The 24,845-nt window shown below is 43.1% G+C and overlaps 1 protein-coding gene across 3 annotated transcripts in view; it reads left to right on the top strand.

The window, feature by feature from the left end:
* Positions 1 to 24,845, top strand: part of Rasgrf2 (Ras protein specific guanine nucleotide releasing factor 2) — a 222,777-nt gene extending 197,932 nt beyond the window's left edge. For all 3 annotated transcript variants that reach the window (XM_076927135.1, XM_076927134.1, XM_076927136.1), the window contains exons 19-27: positions 3,490 to 3,602; positions 9,327 to 9,387; positions 9,621 to 9,724; positions 11,583 to 11,667; positions 14,662 to 14,859; positions 17,632 to 17,711; positions 18,953 to 19,070; positions 19,633 to 19,701; positions 20,819 to 24,845. In XM_076927135.1, the coding sequence (XP_076783250.1) occupies positions 3,490 to 3,602; positions 9,327 to 9,387; positions 9,621 to 9,724; positions 11,583 to 11,667; positions 14,662 to 14,859; positions 17,632 to 17,711; positions 18,953 to 19,070; positions 19,633 to 19,701; positions 20,819 to 20,911 (921 nt within the window). In that variant the 3' untranslated portion in view covers positions 20,912 to 24,845. The remainder of the gene's footprint in view (positions 1 to 3,489; positions 3,603 to 9,326; positions 9,388 to 9,620; positions 9,725 to 11,582; positions 11,668 to 14,661; positions 14,860 to 17,631; positions 17,712 to 18,952; positions 19,071 to 19,632; positions 19,702 to 20,818) is intronic.

The raw sequence follows: 24,845 nt of genomic DNA, 5'->3' as shown, positions 1-24,845 counted from the left end.
CCTCCCGTGTAGACCTGGCAGCACTAGCTCATTCTGAAGATCTGACAGTCCCAGCATGCTGCCAAGAGATAGTGCATCAAAATTCACTTCAACAAAAAGGGTGCAAACCCCACAGATTCACATCTTTATTCTGTCTCCTGGTGTTGCGGCCGGAGCTGCCCCACGCTTGGGGGCCAGAAATGTTGAGAACTGCACTACCCCACGTTTGGGGGCCAAAATGTCTGGGACCACTCTGTCAGTGTTTGAACCTGCACTGCCAAAAAAAGCCTTGGGGACTAACTTGTTAGCCCGCACTGCCCCAAGCAGCTCCCGTCCACAGGTCAGGGTTCAGCAAGAGAGGGAGTGAGGATGGACTTGAAGAATGGAGACCAGACAGAGTGTGATTCGATCCCATTTATTCTTCAGTCTCTCTTCTTCTCTCCAAGTCCCAAGTCTTGAGTTCCTAGTCCCTAGTTCCTAGTCCCTAGTGCCTCCAAGTTCTAAGTTACTTCTTCCAAGTGCTAAGTGCCTAATGTCTAAAGTCTAATTCCAAGTTCTTCCTCCAAGTGCCAAGTGCCTAATACCTAATACCTAACTCCAAGTTGTACTGTCCTAATGCCTAATTCCTACTCCAAGTTGTACTCTCTGAAGTGTCTGATTCTCTGTTCCTCCAAATTGTTCTGAACTCTCCTGTCTGCCTCTCACCTTTTATATGTCTCACTTCTAAGCTATGCCTCTAAGTCACACACCTTTAATCATGCCCTTAGGTCTTGTCTCTAAATCTGATCTCTAAGTCATGCCCTTAAGCCTCAGCTCTAAATCACACCTTTAAGTCTCACACACCCAAGGGAAGATCCTGGGTATCTAAAGCAAGATGTTATCAGAGTGTGCTCAGCTGTTGTAGGCTGATATAATCAAGTCTCTTGTCAGGGTATATGGCTCAAGATGTCTGCAAGGATGATAACCGCCTTCTGTTGGCTTCCCACATCCTGGTATTTTACCTTGAAAATCTTCAAATCAATGGGAAAATACTTGAATAAGACAGTCCAGTGTCACACATCTGGAATCCTCTGTCGGTGGATTCTCACACCCTCCCCACTCCTTACAGTCCAAGAACAAGCCAACAGCAACATGATGACATCTAAGGAAAACCTTTAATGTGTGTGTGTTTGTGTGCGTGCGTGCGTGCATGTGTGTGTGTGTACACACTTGTCTGGAAGCCAGATAGCCATTTGCTTCTCTTTCCACTGGGTGAGGCCCAGGGAAGCAAGCTCTTGGGCTTGGTGGTAGTCACCTCTACCCTGAGCTGCTTTGCTGACCCAGAACAGTTTATTGCCAGTGTAGTGCTCCATCTAGTATGGAGTCCTGCAATCCACATGTCATCCAATCTGGTCACAGTGAAACATGCTTGCCCCAGCTCTAATCTAGGTCCTGGGCTGTTGTTCACTTGGTTTTCTTTATACTGGAAACATTCATTCTTTTGTTTTGTCTGGTCCTTCATGACATTTACATTATTAAAAAAATTAATGTTTAATCCATTCTTTTTATTCACTTTCCATTCTTAATATAAGCCTCCCTCCTCCTCCCAGCACTCCCTCATGAAGAACTTTCTCCCAGTCCTCCCTCTCCTTCTCCTTTGAAAAGACCTCCTCTGGGTATCACCCCCTACTACCCCCCAACATCAGGTCACTGCAGGACTAGGCTCATCCTCTCCCACTAAGGTCACATAATAAGGTCATTTACATATTTAAAGAATATAGGTCATATAGATCATGACTTCTTCACAATTAGATGAAAATTTGTGTTTGGTATGTACATGGTGCTAATCTGATGTTGCTATGTTTGGAACCATGAGTGACATCCACCAAGTTCTTCCTTTGTGATAAATGGGCAGCAGTTAGAGGGTTTCCTAAGAGACTCAATACTGTTCACCAGTCCCCACATTCCACCACTTCAGCATCCATTCATGATCCTTGGCTGAGTCAATATGCCTGATTTGGTTGAAAACTGATGATTTTTCTAATTCAATTGTTCCTCCAACTTCCAAGCTACAGTTGTACTATAAAAGAAAGTTTGGACAACTACTCACTTGTATATGCATTCATCTATTATCATGTACCTACCTATCTATCCATCCACCACCCATCTACCCACCCACTCACTCATTCCTTTACCCATCTACCCACTCACACATCCATTTACTATGTGTCTTAGTTAGGGTTTCCATTGTTGTAAAGAGACACCATGACCAAGGCAATTCTTATAAAGGGCATTTAATTGGAGCTGGCTTACTGGTTCTGAGGTTCAGTCCATCCATTACCATCATGGCCAGAAGCACAGCATCATGGTGCTGGAGGAGCTAAGAGTTCTGAAGACAAACAGAAAAAGACTGTCTTCCAAGCAGCTAGGAAGAGTTTCTCAAAGCCCACCCTCATAGTGACACACTTCCTCCAACAAGGTCACACCTTTCCACAACTCCTAATAGTGCCACTCTCTGGGATAAGCATATTCAAACTGCCACTCCATCCATCCATCCATCCATCCATCCATCCATCCATCCATCCAACTATCCATAACCCCCTCTTTGTGTCAGTAATGTCTCACAAATTCTTCCTAGTGATTCTTGTTCATGACTTTCATTATTCATCTCTATGCTCCAGTCTATCTAACTCTGTTCATTAGCCATCCCGTCAGGGTTACGCTTGTCTCTGGCATGGCCACATGAGTTTCGGGGTATCATTTATTTTTTTTATCCTTTAGCATATTCATGTAGATTCATGCATAAGTACACTGATATTAATAGCCTTAGCATATCTCCATTCACATGAATAAAATAATACATTATATTCATACAACAAATATTTTTTAAGTTACTATGTGGTTATTCCTGATATTACTCATGGTACAGTAGCAAACCAGGCAACAGTACTGATCTTTAAAATATGCCACACTAAATTATGATAATAATGAGTTATGTGCTTCGTGGAGCACAACAGAAAAGATCTTAGCCCACTGTGGCAATTAAGGGCTCCCCAAAAGAACGTAATCCACGCCAGAGAGATGAATGAGAATCCACCGAGGGGGGGGGGGAGGGACAACAGTGTTCCAGGCTATGGAGATGTGTGCCCCTCTATGGAACCAAACAAATGTGTTAATTCCAGGCAGTGTGATGTAGTGTGTGTTGGAAGTCGGATATGGTGGGACAGAGGAATTAGTGACAAGAAGCAGGGTGGGGTTGTAATGGCTGCTGGAGACCAGGCCTAACTAGTGACTCATGAGCAACATGATTTAACCTTGCCTCATGTCCTGGAGAGATTGCCAGAAATATAACAGCATAGCCCCTAGCCCAGACTATTCAAGACCACTAAGAACATGCTGTGTGGAGCTCTGGGACCATAAATTTCAGTTACATACCTGGCTTCTGAGGAAACCATCATGAAAAATGATGTCATAGGACACAGAGCTAACCCCTGAAATGAAGATCTTAAAGGAGTTGTTTTATTTTTGTAGGATTTTGAACTCAATAATGAACTCAAGATGAATGTTCTAAACTTGCTAGAAGAAGTTCTACGAGACCCGGACCTTCTTCCTCAAGAAAGGAAAGCCACAGCGAACATCCTGAGGTAAAGGCCAGTGCAGCTGCTGGTGGAGTTATGTTAATGGGTTATGCCCACTGCAAATAGGTCTGTCAGATCAGAAGGACATATTTTTAGACCTTCCTGGGCATCAGAGGCTGTGGGCTTGGCAGCAAAATGTTGTCTGTCATCATCTGATTTTGACGGGGGGGGGGGGGGCAGTTTGTGGTCCGCTGTGCAAGTGAGACTTTGAACTGTAGTCATAATTTGTGTGGTGATGGTTTCTGGAGAACCACATGGTAAAAGAGGGAGCCCCTAGGGATTGATTCTTGCTGTGAATCCGGACAGCAGTGTGAGTAAGCGTTTTCTTCTGCTCATGAGTACTAACTAATGACGGATCACCAGTTCACCTTCCTATCACAGAGCTAGTGTTTCTGTGGGAGTGGCAGCATACCTTTAAAGTTGTGACCCATGAGCCTTGGTTGGCTGCACTCATCCTAACCAGTCACGACTTATCTTAAGCTTTCCATGCAGGTATGTCCCACACTCAAATGAGGTTGGGTAAAACATGAACCCGACACGTCTATGTGATGAAGGCTTGGACTTGATGGACCTTACTAGAAACTTGTGTTTGTCCATAGTTGTAACATCCAACATTCACACAGATGAACTGATTTGGAAGGATGTTTTTATCTAGTTCATTCACCATGAAGAGTAATCCATCAGTGGTTGTATGTGGACAGTTCAGTTATGGCTTCCCAGCTCACCCATGGGTGCATCTTCTGCCCCTACTGGAGAGTAGGAAGCCTGGCTGTCTGCCAGGGCCAATTAGTGCCCCACCATTCTGTGTTTCAGTTCTTCCTTTATTTACAGCCTGGAAGTGACCTTTGTTTCTCCCAAGCTTGTCTGTCTGTATCACATCTTAGTGTAATAGATTATATCAAAAGTATGTGTGGAGAAGAATCCATTCAGCTCAGTTAACTATTTTGTTGGAAGTCTCTCCCCGATGCAGCAGTGCCAAACTTGAGATCCTAGTGTTTTAGCAATTAGACCATAATTCAGTCTTACTCTTCATTAAGTGCCCAACGCCAGACCACTGCGATCTAGAAATTGTTAGAAGTTTAATTGCGTTCCCCAATGGAAAACTGACATGTTTGAGTCCTGACATCTCCTACCTCAAAATATGACCCTGTTTGTGAATAACATCACCACAGATACAGTCAGCTAAGTTGAGGGCATCCTGGGAGATGAAGTTCTAATCTAATGTGACTGGTGTCATTATTGGAAGACAGCCAATGGAAGACAAAGAGATACAGTGACTATCACATGGAGACGGGGACAGGAATTGCAATTATACAGCCACAAGCCAAGGAACACAGGATTGTAGCAGAGCACCAGAAGCTAAAAAGTGCAAGGAAGTGTTTTCTTAAGGATGGTAGAGATACAAATCCCTGCTGGTATTTTGATCTCACTTCTCTTCTGGAATTCTGCACATCTCTGTTTTCTTAGTTGCACAAATACTTTGTGGTATTTTGCAACCTAGAAAACTCTTAGGAGACTTTCCTGTATTTTCTATTTTATAAAAAAAAGTCTAAGTAAGCGGGGGTATTGCATTACCTGATCATTTCTTGATCTCGGAGTTATAACTCTGTGTTCAGGTAGAGTTCAGTTTCACTGGATGAGCACTCATGTCTAGAAGTGGTCCTTATTCACTTTTTCATTGGGTAAATAGTTAGCCATGCTCTTTGTATTTAAATCCATTGAGATTTTAAAGCTGTACTCTGAAAGTTTATGTCCCTGGGGACATTTGACAAAATAACTGCTATCGAAATCCTGCTGTTCACATTAGGAAAACCGTTCAGGATTGGCCAAAGGAGGCCTTTCAGCCGCAGATCCCTCAAGACTGCCTGACAGGTAGAGGTTTCTGTCTGTTCCAAGAGGTGTCTGAGAAGCCAGTTAAGTGGAGTCCGTATGCACAAGGAACCGTATTTACCATTCCCAGTCTTTATTACTTATCAGGCCTCACATGTTGATTCCTTTTTCTGAATAATAATGCAGTCAGCAAAAATCACAAAGCCAATGAGGAATGGGTATGTTGGTAAAGAGCGTGGGAGACTACCACTGAACAGAGACCTAGTCTTGCCTTTGCAGGTTGCCCCAGAGTTCAGTCTTGTCTTTAGCCCAATAGAAGCTCCAAGTTTCTAAGCCAATAAAATATAAATCTGTAAGATATAAATATAAAACACACACTTAAGCTTATATTGCTGTCTTATTTAGGGTTTTATTGCTGTGAAGAGACACCATGACCAAGACAACTCATATAAGAGACAACAGTTAATTGGGCCTGGCTTACAGTTTCAGAGGTTCAGTCCCATTATTGTCATGGAAGGAAGCATGGCAGAATCCAGGCAGACATGATGCTGGAGAAGGAGCTGAGAGTTCTGCATCTTGATCCACAGGCAGCCGGGGGAGAGTCTCATTCCACATTGAGTGGAACCTGAGCATAAGAGCTGTAAAGCCAGCCCCTCGCGGTGATGTACTTCCTTCAACAAGGCCGTACCTACTCTAATAAGGCCCCACTTCCTAATAGTGTCATTCCCTGTGCCAAGCATTCAAGCCACCACAATTGCATTATGATATTAAAACAAAAAGTTGTGGCTGAAGAGATGTCCCAGCAGTTAAGACCCAAGTGTGAGTTCCAACACCTTCTCCAGGTGGCTCACAAACACCTGTAACTCCAGATCCAGGTACCTAATAGACTCCTCTGGTCTGCAGGCACCTGCACTCACAAGCACACACACACACACACACACACACACACACACACACACCAAAACAAATACAAACATCATTAAAAATAAAAATAAATTTAGGAAAGCAGAAGTTTCCTATAGCAAAACAGCCTGTGTTTTACTGACAAAAACACACATAATTATGATCAGTTGTTAGTTGCCCTGTTTGTGAAGAAATCCTTAGGTCAAGATTTACATGTCTAATGTGGTAACTCATGCCTATAATCTACTTGTGATTACAAGGCAAGATGCTATGAGTTCAAGGCCAACCTGAGCTATATTGTGAGTTCAATGTTAACCTGGGTCAAAGTGTGAGACCAGTTCTTAAAAGAATAAAAAGACATTTCCAGCTAATTGCTGGAATTCAATGTGAAAATTTTTGAAGACACCTAAAATATCACAAAATAAAAATAAGTGTAAGTAAATTCCTAGAAGACTAATTAATGGACTCAGGTCACAAAAAAGGTGACCCTCCAACCTGAAAGTCCCCACTAGCTTCAACAAGAAGTCAGCAATGTTGATAAGGAAGCCAGAGTACATGGTGGAATGTTAAAGTCAGAAGGGTGTTGTTTACCTAATTTCTTCCTCAGCCCATTTATCCTTTGTATAGAGAAAGTCTACTGATTTATTTGAGATAATTTTATATCTGGCCACTTTGCTAAAGTTGTTTATCAGGTGTAGAAGTTCTCGTAGAATTTTGTTTATGTATACTATCATATCATCTGCAAATAGTGATACCTTGACTTTTTCCTTATCATTTTTATCCCTTTGACCTACTTTTGTTGTCTAATTGCTCTAGCTAGAACTTTGAGTACTATATTGAATAAATAGGGTGAGAGTGGGCAGCCTTTCTTGTCCCTGATCTTAGTGGGATTGCTTCAAGTTTCTCTCCATTTAACTTGATCTTGGCTGCTGGTTTACTGTATATTGCTTCTATCATGTTTAGGTGAATGCCTTGAATTCCTGATGTCTCCAAGACTTTTAACATGATGAGGCATTGTACTTTTTTCAAAGGCTTTTTCAGCATCTACAAGATGGGTATTATTAATAGTGGGCATTATTTCTTTTTGTTCGAGAGCTTTCAGGTGTGCTGTTAAGTTACTAGTATGAGATCTCTCTTCTTTCAAAAATGCAAGCACTTACTTAGTGCTATTAACTTGCCCCTTAGAACTGCCTTCATTGTGTCCCATAAGTTTGAGTTTGATGTGTATTAATCTTTATTCAATTCTAGAAAGTCTTTCATTTCTTTCTTAATTTCTATCTTTACCCATTTTTCATTCAATACTGGGTTGTTCAGTTTCTATAACTCTGTTGTTTCTGTTGTTGATACCTAGTTTTAATCTGTGGCGGTCAGATAAGATGCAGGGTGTTATTTCAATTTTCTTGTGTTTGTTGACCCTTGCTTTCTGTCTAAGTATGTGGCCAATTTTTGAGAAAGTTCCTTGAGCTACTTAGAAGAAGGTATATTATTTTAGGTTTGGGTGAAATGTTATGTAAATATCTATTGGGTCCATTTGCTATCATTACTTAACTCCACACTTCTCTGTTTAGTTTTTGTGTGGATGACCTGTCTGTTGCATTGGGTATTAAATAGTCACCCACTTTTGCTGTGAGAGAGTCAATATATTATTTAAACTTTAGAGGTATTTATTTTACAAACTTTGGGTTCATATGTGTAACACTTAATGGAGCCTCACTTTGGGCGGCCAAACTGTAATGCCCGAGCTGCCCTACGTTGGGCGCCAAACTGTAATGGCCCGCTCTGTTCCACAGGTCCAGGTCTAGAGAGAGTGTGGGGCAAGCAACGAGAAGAATGGAGACAAGACAGAGGGTCTGATCAAGTCTCAAGTCTCGTTTATTGTGTCTCTCCTTTATTGTCTCTCTCATTGTCTTCTGTATTCTCTTGAAGGGAAATCTGGGGTATTTATAGGCTTTTGCCACATGCCTTGTAGGCGCATGAATACCACATGCCTTGCAGGTGTGGATATGACGTAAGCCTTACAGGCGTCTATAGCATGGATAGCACGTGTACCGTGCGCCTTGCAGGCATGGATACCACGTGCGCCTTGCAGCTGGGGGCAGTAAACAGCAAAACAAAATATGTGGGATATCAGAGTGTGCTTCAGCTGTTGTAAGCTGTTGAAAAACAAGTCTCACGTCAGGGTATATGGCTTGAGATGGCTGCAAAGCTGATAGCCACTTTCTGCTAAAAGTCGGCTCCCAACACATGTGTATTTGCTACAGTCAAGAATTGCAACGTCTTCTTGGTGGATGTTTCCTTTGATGAGTATATCTTGGATGTCATGTGATTCTCTGTTCTGCTTGTGAGTAGCACAGCAATCAGTTGTCCCTCACAGCTCCAGAGACCTAAACCTTCACAGGTTTTAGCCAAGGGAAGAAGAGCCTCATGTTGTGTGGCTCTCCCTTCTCCTCAGAGGCTGTTGGCCACTAGCCCAAGAGGACAAAGGGAGCAGAGGAGGGGAACAGGGTTTGGATGCCCATGAGTATGACAGAAAAACTTCCAGAGACTGCTGCAGCAAGAAAAGTCTACTTTATAGTCCAGGGATAGGGGATATAAGGGCTTTTCAGTGGTATAGGTGGGAAGAGTTTATTGTCCATAACATTATGCTGATGGGAAGGGAAGGTGGGATCATTGGTGGGATTAATACAGCATTTAATTAGCATGTGGTCAGGAAGCCAGAAAAAGACTTGTGTGTTGAGTTATGCTGTCTTTAGAGAGCTCTGTACAATGTCACTTTTCAGACAAGGCCAGACACCTGTATTCAGGGACACTCTCCACACAAAGTCAGTCTCCAGACAAACAGGGAAAGACAGGAAAGCCCTGCTGAGAAAGGGGGTACTCCAGTTTTGGCCATGCTTGCAACCTTACTTAATAGCAGGGTTCTCCAATAGGGCTTCAGCTTTCTGGTGTATCTGTTTACTCTTATTCATAGAGAACATTTTATATATTTCCTTACAGGGCTCTTTCACAAGATGATCAAGATGACATCCACCTAAAATTAGAGGATATAATTCAAATGGTAAGTTTAACCACACCTTGAAGTGAGCAAACTCGTAACCAACTCCATGGCTGTTCATGTATCTATGAAGCTGTATGAATAGTGCCTCTCTCAGCACAGGACCCAGCAATTGTATGGTAATATTAATATTGGCTTTCATAGATTTGAGGTTGCTGCCTTTATTCCTTCAGATAGACTCTAGTCTTTATGTTCTGTGGATGCCCTGTGATTCATTGCTTCATCATCTCTTACAGACAGACAGTCCAAAGGCTGAGTGCTTTGAGACATTGTCAGCCATGGAGCTGGCCGAGCAGATCACTCTCCTGGACCACATTGTTTTCAGAAGCATCCCCTACGAGTAAGTGCTCTGTCTCCTAAAAGAAAGTAGCTGGCCTAGAAGCTGCCATTAGCTCTAAGGCAGACAGGCATACATGTGCAGTCAGCCATGCTCAGAGGTGGGAGTCTCCATCTCAAGGTGCCTTAACACATATGGATTCTCTTGGTCTCAGTTCGTGTTGGGCATATTGACTCAGAGACCCTTGAGATGGTCTTGGTTTCTGTTTCTTCTATGTGTAATAAGGTTACCATAGAATGTAAATTTCTCTGTACTTTTCTGTTTTCTGAATTGCAGCAAGGTCACCAAAGTGTCAGAGTTAGTTCTTAATCCTGAGTGTGTCTAAATCCACATAGGAATCTTGTAGGAAATGTATTCTCAGACGAAATTTTCTTGTGAAATTCTGATTTTAGTAGATTTGGTTGAGGTCTAGAAAGTTGTCTTTTTATGAGAATCCCAAATACTTTGGAGGGGTCCAAAGCTTTACTCTGAGAAGAAGTAATCAAAGTAATGCTATAATGTCTACCACAAATCTTCATCTACCTCAGTAAATTAGTACGTTATGCTCCATGGCTGTGAATGCGTTGTCCTGCCTTTTCATTAAAGTGTAAGTGTGTGTGTGTGTGTGTGTGTGTGTGTGTGTGTCAGGGGACGGGGATTCTATAAGCCTCAGGAAACCACACCGACTTGAAAGATCAATAAACAGATCTTTGTTTAGACAAATGACAACTATTAAAACACATTATCCATGATAACTGGTAACCGCACTTAAGATAATGAAGTGACTGGGGAACACTCAGGAATGGGCTCCTTGTCATACAAAGGACATCTCTGATAGTGTAGCGGTGAGATCTGAGCCAACGGGAGAGACGGTTAGATGTGTATTGATGTCAGAGAAGTCCAAGAATACCCATGGAGACTATTCCTTTATGTGTTCTATCTTTTCTTCTGGCTTCCCAGCGTTTGTAGACCTATTCCTGATCATGGGAGCAGAGTTGAACTAGGAATCTGGCCCCCTGGCCATTGAAATGAACCCAGTGACATTCTGAAGACTTAGGTTAGGAAACACAATATCCCTTTCACCACTGCCCCCTCACCGTCTCACTAACCCCCCTCCAGAGCTTTGAAGGCTCTATGAGAGGAGAATGAGCCAAGAGAGAACTTGGTGGTGGCTCCAGCTGTGGTCGCTTCCTTGGACTCCCATTTCTCCCTCTGCTCTGTATATGCCCGAAATAATACATTTCTGCATTAGAAACGTATTAGAATGGTTTCCTTCCACACTGCTTTCTAAATGCCCACACAAGAGAGTTCCTTCATGCCTTATCTCAACTGTCCCATGAGTACTGAGGTCTAGTGTCCTGTTCATGAATAAAGTGACTGCACAGGGAGGCCATCAGAAGCCTATCCCCCATCAGGCTCAGCTTCCCCAATCTTGGAAACTGCTATCCTTCAGAGAAAATCAGAGCACAGTAGAAGGAAGAATTCTGTTCTGATGAATCTTTTTGATCACATTAGATCTTTGGGAGTCTTGACAGTTGCATTTAGAAGAATTAATCCAGAAGAAACAGCCTCCTTGGCTGTTGAGTTAGTGTTCACTTCATTTCTCTTGTGTTGGCTACATTTTCTAACTTCAGAGAAGCCTGTAATTGAGACAAAGTTCCAAATACTAGAGACCGAAAAAAAAAAATCTTTTTCATTTTGGTATTAAGTGGTAGACTGCTAGACTTGTACAAATTATTTGGGGATGGCCAGTGAACGTGGGGACAAATAATAGTCCATGAATGTTAACTTAAATGTGCCTGTCTAATCTGCATAAGTACTCAAGGTTCAGCCACCATTTCATCAGACCTCACTGGTTTTGTGTGTTGTTCTGAACTTTCAGAGAGTTTCTTGGGCAGGGCTGGATGAAGCTAGACAAGAATGAAAGGACGCCTTACATCATGAAGACCAGCCAGCACTTCAATGAGGTGAGTAACGCCTGCGGTTGTGTTACAGGAGGATGGGTGCTGTGGGTTTTAGGCAACTCTGGGAGTGTGAGTGCAGCTCATTGAGGGGAAGGGGGAGGCACTTATCTAAGCCTATGCAAAACCCTGGAATTGATCCCCAGAAACAGAAATAAATCAACTCCGTCATGCTGTTTAAACAGAGTTGATTGAAGAGTAAGGACAAGCTTTAATCTCCTCACACGCTCAAAGGAACAGGTTAATTTCCAGTCATGAGAGGCCCGGTTTTGATAGTTCCCAGGTCCCGTAAGTACGTGTGTACATTGGTGTGTAAAATGTTGTTATTATTTTTATCATAACCACTGCAAACTTACACACTAACTGAATGAGTAGTAGTGCTGACCCCTGGTGGTGGCAATGAGATTGCATCAGTGCAACTTCCAATTAACAGGTTGACCTTGGAAGAGGTGCCTACAGCATAAGCTCACAAATGAAGTGGTAGCCATGCCCAGCCATAAGATAAGGAGTCGATTTCATTTCTAGTTCTTCAGCCATTCTGTTGAAGCAGACGTCGTCTTGTGAGAGAATAAGGAACAGCTAACGAGGTGGTGTCAGGCTATGCAGGCAAAGGGAAGCTTCCTGTCTGGTTTCAGTGCAATATAATGTGTATATGAACAAAAGAACTGCATTGGTAAGTTAGCAGGTTACCTAAAACCAGGGTACCCAAAACAACAGTATAGATTCCCAAGATAGAGCCCTGCACAGGGTCTGCTCAGAATACGCAGATGCTAAGTGAAGTTATAACGTAAGGAATGTGCTCTATTACCTGGGCTTTTCTCAGACTTGCTACACACAGGGCACTCCAATTGTACATTGAAGACTCATACCCAGGCTCCGGACCCAGACATCTCCTATACTAGGACAGCCATGACCTTGTGCTCTACACCTAGTAATCCTGTTGAGCCTGGTTCTGGGGCTTCTTCTGTGAGTGGTGGCATCACCATGCCTTCATCTAGTCATGGAATCTACAAGTTGCTGTGCCTCCTTCCTGTCCCCTGCTCGCCACTGTCTCAGCAGAAGAATAAAGGTATATAGGGAAAAGCAACAGAACAGAGGACCTGATAGCAGATGAGGAAACAGGCCTCTGGAGACAAGACCGACAGATCAGCAGGACCCTTAGGTGTTCGGTTGAACAGCCAAACAACTCAACAGCTGGGGCTATATCCTAAAGTTGAGAGGAAACCACAGAGATATTTTTGTCAGGTAGTGCCATAATTAGATCAACACTCCAGAGCAGTCATCCTTATGACACTTCTTGCATTGTGGGGTCAAGGCAGTGAGATGGCTCAACTGGCTGGCCAGTGAGTCGCCCTCCACCCCCCACCCCCCGGCAGGTGTAGGTGCAGGTGCAGGTGCAGGTGCAGGTGCAGGTGCAGGTGCAGGTGCAGGTGCAGGTGCAGGTGCAGGTGCAGGTGCAGGTGCAGGTGCAGGTGCATACTGTCATGCCCAGCTGCTTGCGAGGATGCAAACTCAGGCTCTCATGCTTGTACAGCAGGTGCTTTATCCACTGAGCCAACTCCCCAGCCTCAGAACAGACCTAACTTTGCATTTCACTGTATGCTATTTAGTTGCTCCCGTATTTCCCTCTGCTCCTCAGCCCTCATAGCTGGACTCAGAGCACCTTAAGGGCAGCTTTCTATTACTAAATTTTATTATTAGTCAGCTTTTTGTTACTATAATGAAATACCTAAGAGGATGCCCTTATAAAGAGAAAAGGTTATTGGCAGAGAAAACTGCTCAGGTCAGGCTAGAAGCAAAAAAGAACAGGAAGGGTCATAGTTGCCACAATCCCCTTCACTGGGTGACTCCTAGTTAGAAAGTCTAATAGTGCCCACCTAGGGACCAGACCATTGACACCTGGTTGATAGGAGACACTCAACATCCAAATGCTACCAGTCAGGAACATGGATGTCTTTATCTTTCTGTTCCTAGCACCTAAGACAAATGTGTCCTAGCCCAATTCCTGAATAATTATTGGAATAGCATCCTTTATTATCAAATTATTGATTTATAACAATTACAAATCAACAATTTGTTATACATTTTTAATTAGTAATAACAAATCATTAACAAACTATTGGTTAAAAAAAACACCTTCTGCCAACAAACTAGATTCTATGTCATTCTCCACATTAAATCTGAACAAGTGATTAACTAGTAGGTGCTTTAATGACTCTCTACATGACACTCAAAGGCACTGTAAGAGCCTATGTGTATTCAAAGAGTTGGGATGCCCATCTGATTTAGTGTGCGGATACAAGATCTCTCTCTCTCTCTCTCTCTCTCTCTCTCTCTCTCTCTCTCTCTCTCTCTCTCTCTCTGCTGCCACTGCCGCTGCTGCTGCTTCAGGTGGCATTGATTACTAGAATTATAGTCCTTAGCTTTGGAGTTTGGTTTTTGCCAGTGAAATTTGACAAGAAGAAAGTGTGCTTTCTTTTTCTACACTAAGTGATTCTCTGTTTGAGAGCTGACCTGTTTAGAATTCAGACTAATGAGGACTTGTGGGTTTTTTTTTTTTTTTTCTTTTTCTGTGGTAACTGAGGTTTCCTGGAACATGTCATCTAGACATAGTTGGGGGCAAAGGACCATGGCTCCTTAAAGAATGGCAACGTGGCCTGCCATTTGTCCTTTCCTCGGTACTTGGCTCATCCCACCTTATTCCCTTCTTGGCAAGGACTCCTCAGATACAATTACTCATAAGACCCAAGTTTCCTCCAACAGCTGGATTCCCAAGGGTCCCCGCCTTTGCTCTCAGGAAGAGCAGGTGCAGGCGGCTTGGTGCTATCCTTATCACTGTAGATCCCAGTCTCTCTGGAAGCCGGTATCTAAAGATGGACTGAGGGCTTTGTAGCACTTAATAGCCTGCTATCTCTATGTGTTCACAGGCCACTCGGCCATTTATCTGAATGTATTATTTTGGCTCTTAGACAGCCTGCATGGTCTGTTTGATTGTCTTAGATGAGTAACCTGGTGGCCTCCCAGATAATGAATTACGCCGACATCAGCTCCCGTGCCAACGCCATTGAGAAGTGGGTAGCAGTGGCTGACATCTGCCGATGTCTACACAACTACAATGGTGTGCTGGAGATCACCTCGGCCTTAAACAGAAGTGCCATCTACAGGCTGAAGAAAACCTGGGCCAAGGTGTCCAAGCAGGTGAGCCTCAATGTGTAGTGACACACCTTGCTGCTGACAGGAGGAGAGAGGGGGAGAGAGAGCCGCGATGAATAGTGCTAATTACGAAATCATTAGCGAAATGAGCACTGCAGTTGCCAAAGGAAGGTGCCAATGGATAATTCCCCTGCTCTCGTCGCTTAATTAATTCCCCTCCGGTGTGTCTCCAAAACACTCATTAAAACATTTGGGGGACAACCTCAAAACTATACGGCTGTCAGTCACAGCTTTTTCCTGAACTCCTTCTGGAGGGAAAGTGAGCCCGGAAGTGCCCAATGAAGTCTGTCCATCCCCCGACTCCTCCAAAGCCTTCATCCCCAGAGACCTGGATGTTCAACCTTTCCTCTGTTATTCTGGGAGCAGCTTCAAATTTTTGGTTTGGTGACTCAGGCATGCAGACATATGACTGCTGCCTTTCTTCAATTGGATTTAGCTTACCTCTGTTATTAACTCAGACCATTTTAATAATCAAACCATACTGATCTCCTCCCCTCTGGCTTTTTCCTTGGGTACTGGTGAGGCTTGGAGAGGGCTTCTAGATGGCTCTCTGGAAGACTTGATCTGGACTTCCAGAAGACTGTCTCCACCTCTGGCCCTAGTCCTTCACAGGCTGGGCATCAGGTGCAGGCAATCGTGAATTGCTTGTTCCGTGGTATGCACAGCCCATGACTGTTCCACGGGAGTTGGGCTAGCCTTGTCTTGTCCATTCCCATTGGCTCTGCTAACGTTCTGAGCCTAGGGTGTATCTCACCTCTACTACAAGTTATTCTGCCCTTGGTGACCCTGCATGGCATGTGAACTCTTCATTGTTGAATTACTACATTGGTCCCCACAAAGGGTCTTGGCAGAATCTCCCAGGCTCCTCCATACTGCTTTAATGCCTGTTGGGAGGAGATCTGTGCCATGCACTCTTAGCCTAACCTTTGGTGGCACTTGGCTATACCCCTTGATGTACCCACCGAAACTGGAGACTGGTATCCCACAATGTTTGTATCTTGGGGCCAGACCAAATGAACGTAAACACATTCTGCTGCTGTTTCTTCAAGGCTTTGGTACTATTGGCCCTTGAGGGCTTAAGGCCTTTCAGGTGAGCTCATTATTTCTCCGATCTTCACTTATATCTCTGAGCCCTTCTTTCTAGAGCAGGAATTGTTTTAAAGTTCTCCAGGTTGCCAGAAACTAGGCCCTCACAGGTTCCAGCCACCTTATTCCTTTGTACGAAGACAGTACTGAGAATCTGAACTTTGATCCTTAGACATCTATGGCCAACAAGGCCTGGAACAACAAATGAAAGCCATACATTTAAAAAATAGTGGTGTGTGTGTGTGTGTGTGTGTGTGTGTGTGTGTAAAGAAGAATAAAAACCTCACTTAAGACAGCCACTGATTCAAAGACAGTCATAAAAAATGATGTAAAGTCTCTTCTTGTTATATAGATCCCTTCTCTCCACAGAAGCCTGGCACATGAATAGACACATTATCCCAATTGTTTTGTTGAACTGGTTGAAATTGGTGCACTGTGCCAAGGTCTCTTTCAACCTTTAAGGAAGTCCTGGGAAGTTTATAATTGATTTCAGTCGTAGTCTTGATTTTGAAAGGAAACATGCAATGTAATGATCACTATGGAAGAGAGATGCTCAGCTCATGTCAAAATTTCTGTTGTGAGTTTTGTGGTGACAGCTGCAATGACATCAAATTTCAGTCAGCGAGTGAGTCATTGGCAGTGGTTGTTGGACTGTTCGCTGGAATGGTGGTGTCCACAACCAAGTACCTTAACCCAGTCACAGTCGGTAGGACTTGGTCACAGAGGTGCCTGCCTATGAAAAATTTGGCAACACCATCTCCCCCACTGCAAGTCTGAGATCAGTCTAAGATGCCCAGAAGACCTGTGGAATTCTCTAGACCTGTGATTGGGGCATGGGGGAATTGTACTTCTGAAGCTTCATTGGACCACAGCCAGTTCTAGATCTGGAAAGAGGCACTTCTGAGGCCTCAGAAATTTAGATGGGGCTGAGCACATCTTGGATTGTTCTAGAAACTGATCTACCCCAAGACAAAGTCACACAATCTTCAACTTAGGTATGCCAAGTACTTCTCATAGTTAGCCGTGGAGGATCAGGCCTCACCAAGATGCCTGCATGTGTGTCCACCAGCAGTAACGTATCCAATCTCCAGGTGCCACACTGCCATTCTCTAGTGTCTATGGAAGAACCAACAGTCATATTAGGTCCTCATAAAGTATAGAAATAAACTTCTCTAGCAAACTGATGAACATGATCACAAAAAAAAAAAAAAAAAGATTTGGAGCGGAAGATGTTAAGTCTACATCCAAACAGGCAAATAAGTTCTTTCATGGTTTGGAGTTTCATTCTGAAAAGATGACCTAGGCACATAGCTCAGAGGAAGAATATTTGTCCAGTGTACATAGGGTCTTGAGTCAGATGCCCAGCACTTCTGTGGAAGAATGAGATTGGTCCTGAAATCCCTCTTAGGAAAAGCCCCCTTCAAGATACCCATTCACCATGTGCTTAAGTTCCTAAGCCTTCTTTGCGTTAAGGTATTTCCCTTCTTTACATTTTTTTCTGTGCCCAAAGCATGGGTATAGGCACTTCTGTATGTTCCTTTTCATCTTCTTAGATGGCAGCAGCACCTGCCACTGAAGAAGGGAACTGACAGGGTGCCCTGAAACAACTCGCTCTCATCAAATTACAGTGTTTTCTTGACAAACTTGAGTTTTTTTTTCTTTCCTTTCTAGACAAAAGCTCTAATGGACAAACTTCAGAAGACTGTTTCATCTGAAGGGAGATTTAAAAATCTCAGAGAAACTCTCAAAAAGTATGTCTATCTTAATCATTATGATTCACAATTCAAGAATATGATCGCATAATTCATATGGTATTTAGATAGTAGCTGGCTCCCTCATTGGTGGGAAGAATAGGAAGCAGCTCCCATCATTGGAGTGTTTGGAGATTTCTGCTTTTCACTTGGAATTCTGAGCATATAGCGAACATCTCAGGGAAGTAGCATGGTATGTACGGATACTGTATGTCTAGTGAGCATATTATGGGTGTACCATAGTGTATAAGGATATTGTGCGTATAGTGAGAATCTTATGGAAATACCATGGTGTATATGGATACTGTGCATACAGCGAGCATCTTGAATGCACCATGGTTTATATAAATACTACACATACAGTAAGCACCTTTGGCTGTACCCAGGTGTGTAAGGATACTGTGCATATAGTGGACATTTTATGATACTATGAATATAGTAAGTATATTAGAAATCTATGGAGTATATTCCAGATAGGAAAATATGACCATAACTCAAATCTCTCTTAATATAAATTTGTTAATTTAGTATTTCTTAACCTAAACATAATGATCTACTTGGATGTCTTTTATCTAAATATTCAAAACAATGTTGATTACTGTTATTTAGTTTTTGTCTTTTATACACAACACGCACACACACACACACACACACACACACACACACACGGATAGTTAGCTCTCTGTTTGCTTTCAAGTGGTTTTCTTGTGGTTTAACACATGAACTTGGCTTCCTCTGGGAGAGCATTAGTCTTGTGCCCCACTACTGAAGATGAGTGACAATTATAGATCCGTTGCTACTATATCAGAAGCAGCAGTGACAGCCTAGCAAGTACTTGCTGAATGTTTACACACTGCACGTTAGGTCTCCACATGCCTTTCTTTAGCTTCACAACAAACTTCCGAGACTAGTTTTTCTGTGTCTATCACAGGTGAGAAAAGGACAGACCAGGGAGTGCCCTGCTCACTATCCCTGAGCAACTGGTCAAGTGGGGCTCAAACTCTGTTCTCTCTGTGCCAGAAGCCATATCCTCAGCCGTGGGCCTCACTGGAAGAAACAAGTAGACCCATTTTGCCTAAACAAGTGTCTCCCTTCATCGCTTCAGTGTGTAGTTATGATGGATATTAAGTCTGCTTCTTCTAAAGCATTTCCATATTAGCTAAACAGAAAATCCGTTTCATGTGGTGCAAGTTCTAACTGTGTGTCGGGGGGAATAAGAGCCACTCTTTCTTGTCGTGCAGCTGTAACCCCCCGGCTGTCCCTTACCTTGGGATGTACTTGACAGACCTGGCATTCATTGAAGAAGGGACACCAAACTTTACCGAAGAAGGCCTTGTCAATTTCTCCAAGATGCGGATGGTAGGTGGCCATTTTGTGATTGACCTGTCATTGACTTCTTGGCTTGGTGAGAAGAAGCTAGGTTAATAAGGCAATGTTAGCTTCTACATCTTAAGGTAGAAGAGTTGGTGGAGACAACTTTTGTTAGCCAGTTAAAGAGATTATTTTTGGTAGCCACTTCTGTTTGCCATCAGGGTCCAGCCTGTTGGAAATAAAGGTCCAGAGATAGTTCTATAACACTGACCAGTCTACAGATGCGTGAGTCTCCTTGCTAGACACCCATGTTCTGAACATCAAGCTAAAGGCTAGAAACCCATGAGAAGCAGCACCTAGAGCTTCTCCCTGCCCCCCAGCCCAAGGCCACCCAGCATCAGCTAACCTGATAATCATGAGCTCAAGAATATCTTCTTGTTCGCTTTTCCCTTGGCTCCTTGAAGGTAACAGAAGTCATCAGGCAAGGCTCCTCTTACCCCACAGAGGACAGGATTTGGGGATATCATCCTGGGAAAACATACTATGAGGCAGAGGGGTACTTCTGAATTGCTTTTTATTTATTTATTTATTTATTTATTTTGGCCATTAGATATCACACATTATTCGAGAGATACGCCAGTTCCAGCAGACGGCTTACCGCATAGACCAGCAGCCAAAGGTAACGCTGTGTGCGAGTGAGAACTTACAAAGACAGACACAGAAATTAGTGGACTGTAAGGCCGCACAGATGGGCAGTACTAACAAAAGCTGCCTTGTGGTAAGGACCTAATGTAGGAATGATCAGCAAGTCTGACTGAGAGAAAGGATCAACTCATCCATTTTAATTCCTCGTTGAACCTATGTATGTTTCTTGGGATCTTCCTCATGTTGCCGGGACTTTCATCTCATTTCAACCTTTCTAGACCATAAAATTCATTTTACAAATAGACAGAGTGAAATAAAATAAATAAAATAAAATAAAATAGCAGCTTGCTTCAGTTTCTTCCTTGAAACTGACTCCTTGACTCCTCTCCATGGTGGACTATACAGTATAAGGTGAAATAAACCCTCTCTTCCCAAAGTTGCTTTTGGTCATGGTGTTTCCATAGCAACAGAAATCAGCCTAGAACAGTGAGTTTATGTGTTTGTCAGAACTATACTCATACGGGTTATGGACATTATACTTCAACAAGAAGAAATGTTTTCCTAGAAATACCTCACAACCTTACATCTTCGTGTCCAATGCCGTTTCGTTTTCTTATTCCTGGTATCTGTCTCATGCACACATGAACAGCAGGAAGCAAGCTAACAGGATCTCACCCTGACTGTGTTGTTGTAAAATGCAGCTCTGTATGTGTCAGTGTATCGTCATGACGGCCACTGTTAGGCTGCACTCTCAAAGTTGTAAGCCATGAGAACCCCAGGTGCCTGTGTTACAAGGAAGGCAAAACCCAATGGATGATATGATTCCGTTTATCATCACTGCAAGTTGAAAGTTAATAATACTCTAAGTATAATGCATATAAATGCACAGTAACACACCTGAGATCACATGTGCTCTCAGGGATACTGACTGGGAGCAGAGGTTAGGAAAGGACTACTTTTATAATAATAATAATAATAATAATAATAATAATAATAATAATAATAATAATAAGTTAATTAAGTTAATTAATTTTGTCTTACGGAAATGTCTCAGGGAAAATGTTGAGTTGTGCCAGATGAATTCAGAGAACGTATAGTTGATCTTCTGGGAGGAGCATCAGCTGAGGTCCCTTTCTTTCTCTTTTATACAGGTCATACAATACCTGCTTGACAAAGCCCTTGTCATAGACGAAGATACACTGTATGAGCTGTCACTCAAAATTGAACCTCGACTCCCTGCTTGAAGATCTGGCCTTGTCCCTGACACCATTGGAATTCTGTGGAAAGTGGGTCACACATGGCACAGGGGGGACTCAGAGGGACAATGCCTGCCTCCTTTCACCACCAAAGATGGAACTGAACTGTAATTCTGTCTCCAGCAAGAGTGAAGCCCAGCTGCTTGGGCCAAAGACAAATACTCCAGCCTTGGGTGGGAAGGTGTAAAGTTTGAAGCTGATGGTGTAATTTGCATACACATGTAATATAGAGATGCTGGCAGCAATTGTAATGAGGTGGTATGAAGGTAAAGCTCCCCTGTCCCATGTTCTGTAGGGACAAGGTCCTGCAATGTTTCTTTGTCACTCTACTAGCCTGGGCACACCTGTACCAATCCTCTAGGACTTAATCGCTTCTGTTACAGTTCCTTTATGCCAAGCATCATGGCCAGGCTAAAGCTTCCTTCCTAGGCTCAGCACAAAAGCAGTTTCAGTACGCAGCAAGTGCATGGTTCTCAGTGTGTTCTCCATGCATGGGGGGACGTGGCATGCTCTGAAACAGCTGATTTTAGCCTTTAGGCCATGGGACAGGAAAGAGATTAAAAACACAAGGGGATTTGTGGGTAGCATTTCCTTAATTACAAGTATCCAGTGTCCCACAGACTTGAGTGAGGGCTTCACTGAGAGATCAGTGGCTCCAAAAAGCTGCCCTCTTGGAGAACCAAGTATGGAGGTTTCAGTAAGGGGCCTGTGTCAGCACTCTGGAGAGAAATGACTTACTAAGCGAAAATGGAGACCTAAGAATCATCTATGTGCCTGGTCTCACTGTTTCCTTTCCCCTAAAGTTCTCTAAAAACCTTTTCTGATATACGCAAACCTATTTGGGTTTATTGTGAATATGGCTATACTTTAAAAATGAGCATTTTGTGTGTGTGTGGGGGGGGTTTCTTTGGAGAGCCCACACTTGCTTGTGCTGTTGGTAGACAGTCGTTTCTCCTGTCTCAGACATCTTTGTTTAAACCAGTTTTGAGATTGTTCTGTGTAATACTGTAAGTGCAGGGGTATCGGCCCCAAGGACACCACAGCGCTTACAGCAGAAAACCAAATGCGGGGGTTGGGGGGTTAGCCTTGCACCCCAAGCCTGGAGAAGTGGCTTTGGTCTCCTCACAATGGTCTGTTGTGAAAGGAGTGAGACTATCCCCAATCACCTCCCTCTCCTCAGGGAGACCATTGCTTGAAAAGAAGACAGTGATGGCAAAGGGAGGTTATTATTATCTGAGCCTAGCAGACCTGGCATTTTCTCTCAGAGGCCTGATGCTTACTGATGCTGACAATGAAGACTGACCTGCCTGGCTATTTCTCCTCTTCCCTTGCATTTTAATTATGTGGTAGAGCTAACAATTAGATAGTGCTTTTCCACTTGCTGGCTTCTGAGCTAGCATTGGTGATGTGCCATAGAACTAGCGTACGTACATTTCCTGCACAGTAATAATGGTCATCCTTGTATATAACTGCATAGAGAAATAAAACCTGAGTAAAAAATATTTATATTATATGAATTCCACTCCAAAAGTCTTTTTGCTGGTTCATGTTAGCCAACAGTGTAGCACTAAGTCCCACAGGGGCACTTACAGATGCTTTCTCCTTTTGTTTATTTCCTGCGTTGCTTGTTCGTTCTCTTCAGCTGCAAATAAGAGATGACTGCATTGTGTTGCATGATGAAGGCATAGGATGTTGGATCCTAACGGTGCATACCTTGTGACTTGTTTCTCGGTGTTCAGAAGCCAAACAGGATCTTACAGAGAAAAAGGAGAAGTTAGCATTCTTGAGAGGACCACAGCATACCAATCTTATGAAAAACACCACTGGGGAAGGAGTGCCCACCTCGACTCCAACCCCACCCTGCCTCCACTCCACCCCATTCCTGCCAGGATGGCTCTGTGTACACTTTACTTGGGAGTTTGGACTCCTATTTCTCCAGTGTTGCATTTCAGAGGCCAGTGTGGCCATTCTTAGTTTAAAAAAAAAAAAAAAGATAAGAGAGATTTCTCCTGTTCCCCGCCTGTTGAAATCCAGCTTTTCTCTGGAGCTTGTTCCCAGTAGAATATTCCGCACCCCAGGGGTCATTTGTGGATTCTGTCATTGCTTTACTCAATTTCTTCAGCTTGTTAGAGCGAAAGAGACCTAGACCATCATATGTGGGTGAGCCAAGGCAGAGAATGCACATTTAGAAACAGAACACCTAAACTTGGTCACATTTGAAATTCACCAGAGCAATTTGTGGTTTTTCTTGTGACTGCTGAAAGTCCCTGTCCTTTGAAGCTTTCTGTGTCTTTGTGGGCTACAATGCATGCGCTCCAGTCTGTGTGCCAACACCCTACTTTAGGAGATGCATTTCTAAGAGCACCTTAGAGACCAGCTTCTAAAGATGAAGTAGTGAACACGTGTACTGCAGAATTAACAGGGAACCAACCTGTTTTCACGCTTTCAAATGAACACATATTCGTGCTAGTCGGTGGTATGGCTATGAAGACCTCGGGATGCCTAAGACATCTCCACTCTCGATACAGAAAGAAATCTCTTAGTGAAGCCCGCTATCATATGTGACAGTCTCAGGCTCGAAGTATATCACTGTCAGTTTTCTTTAGCAATTTAACAGAAGAATTTAAAGAGGGGATTTTAAAGTGTCATGGAAATATTTTAGAGTGTCCCTGACACAGTCTCCTTTGCTGTCTGTTTGTGCATCTCAAAGTATTCCATGGAAACATGAAACTCATGGATACCAGATCATCTGGAAGAGAAAACCCCACTGTGAGCCAATTAATGTGACCATGGGCCTGCCCCTTTCTTTCGTGTAAGGTGAGACAAAACTGAGGGTCAGCAGACATTGCATCGTATCTAAAGAGTAATGCAATACAGTGGTCATTCCTACATCTGTCAGCTTTCACATTAAAACAAAAAAAAATTATTTAGCTTTTTTTTTTCAACTTTAATGTTATTTCCCCCAGGAAATCTCTCTTGTTTTAAATATGTTTCTTTGAAATTCAAACCACAAACATTATCATTTTTACTATGGTTGAAATGGCATAAGAGATAATATACTATATAATGTTTTTAGCCAGGCTAATGTCCACAGCTGGAGGCGATTCATGAACGGAATTCATTTCCATTTCTGTGAGAAATAAGATTGTAAGTCTAGTGACTTTTTACATGCACTACTTCATGATTCCTGGAAATAAGACTCTAGCCGGTGGGAAGTAACGGGTATCCTTTCAGAGGCCACTGGTATCTTAAAGCAGGACAGAACAGAAATGGAGAGGGACCTTTTGTTGTAGATGCAGACTCATGAGTGATATAGCAGGGTTTCCATTTCCGCTGACATTTCATTTTGGGGCGTGGCATTAAGATGACCATTGACTGTCCTTGATCCAGTCTGCTTGAGAAAAACACTCACCCTACTTCACAGTGTTGAACCGCTGTCTCTACACATTTCGGGTTGAACCAGAAAGTTGGTGGTGAAGCAACGCTGGGCCAGACATGAACCTCAGCCCAGCACTGTCCACCAAAAAGCATAGACCAGTGTTTACACCTCCAAGTCTCATTTTTCCCATCTGCAAAATGGGATTAATCAGAACTCCTGTGCTGTCTACCTCACTGGGCTGTCCTGAGGACCAAAGGGGTCAGAATGTAAACTGTAAAGTGCTGTACAGTTGTGAGGTGGCTGATCACCATTCTCAGCTCTCTTTTGCAGAGGAATTAAATGTACTTATTATTTGTATGTATGTGTATGCTTGTATGTACAGGCACATGTGATAGTCAGCAAAACACATTGTTTGTGTCTGGCTACTTTGCACATCCGCTGTCACGTGTAACTCTGAGGAGGGATTTGTGTTGTGGCTGAGCACCTGCCGCGTGAGGCGTAGGTTATGCCAACATGCAAATTAAACTTCGCCTTGCTTCAGTA

Source organism: Arvicanthis niloticus, chromosome 29 (assembly GCF_011762505.2).
Source record: "Arvicanthis niloticus isolate mArvNil1 chromosome 29, mArvNil1.pat.X, whole genome shotgun sequence".
Taxonomy (NCBI): domain Eukaryota; kingdom Metazoa; phylum Chordata; class Mammalia; order Rodentia; family Muridae; genus Arvicanthis; species Arvicanthis niloticus.
Note: the sequence above shows the minus strand (reverse complement) of the source record. Positions and strands in the feature narration are given on the sequence as shown.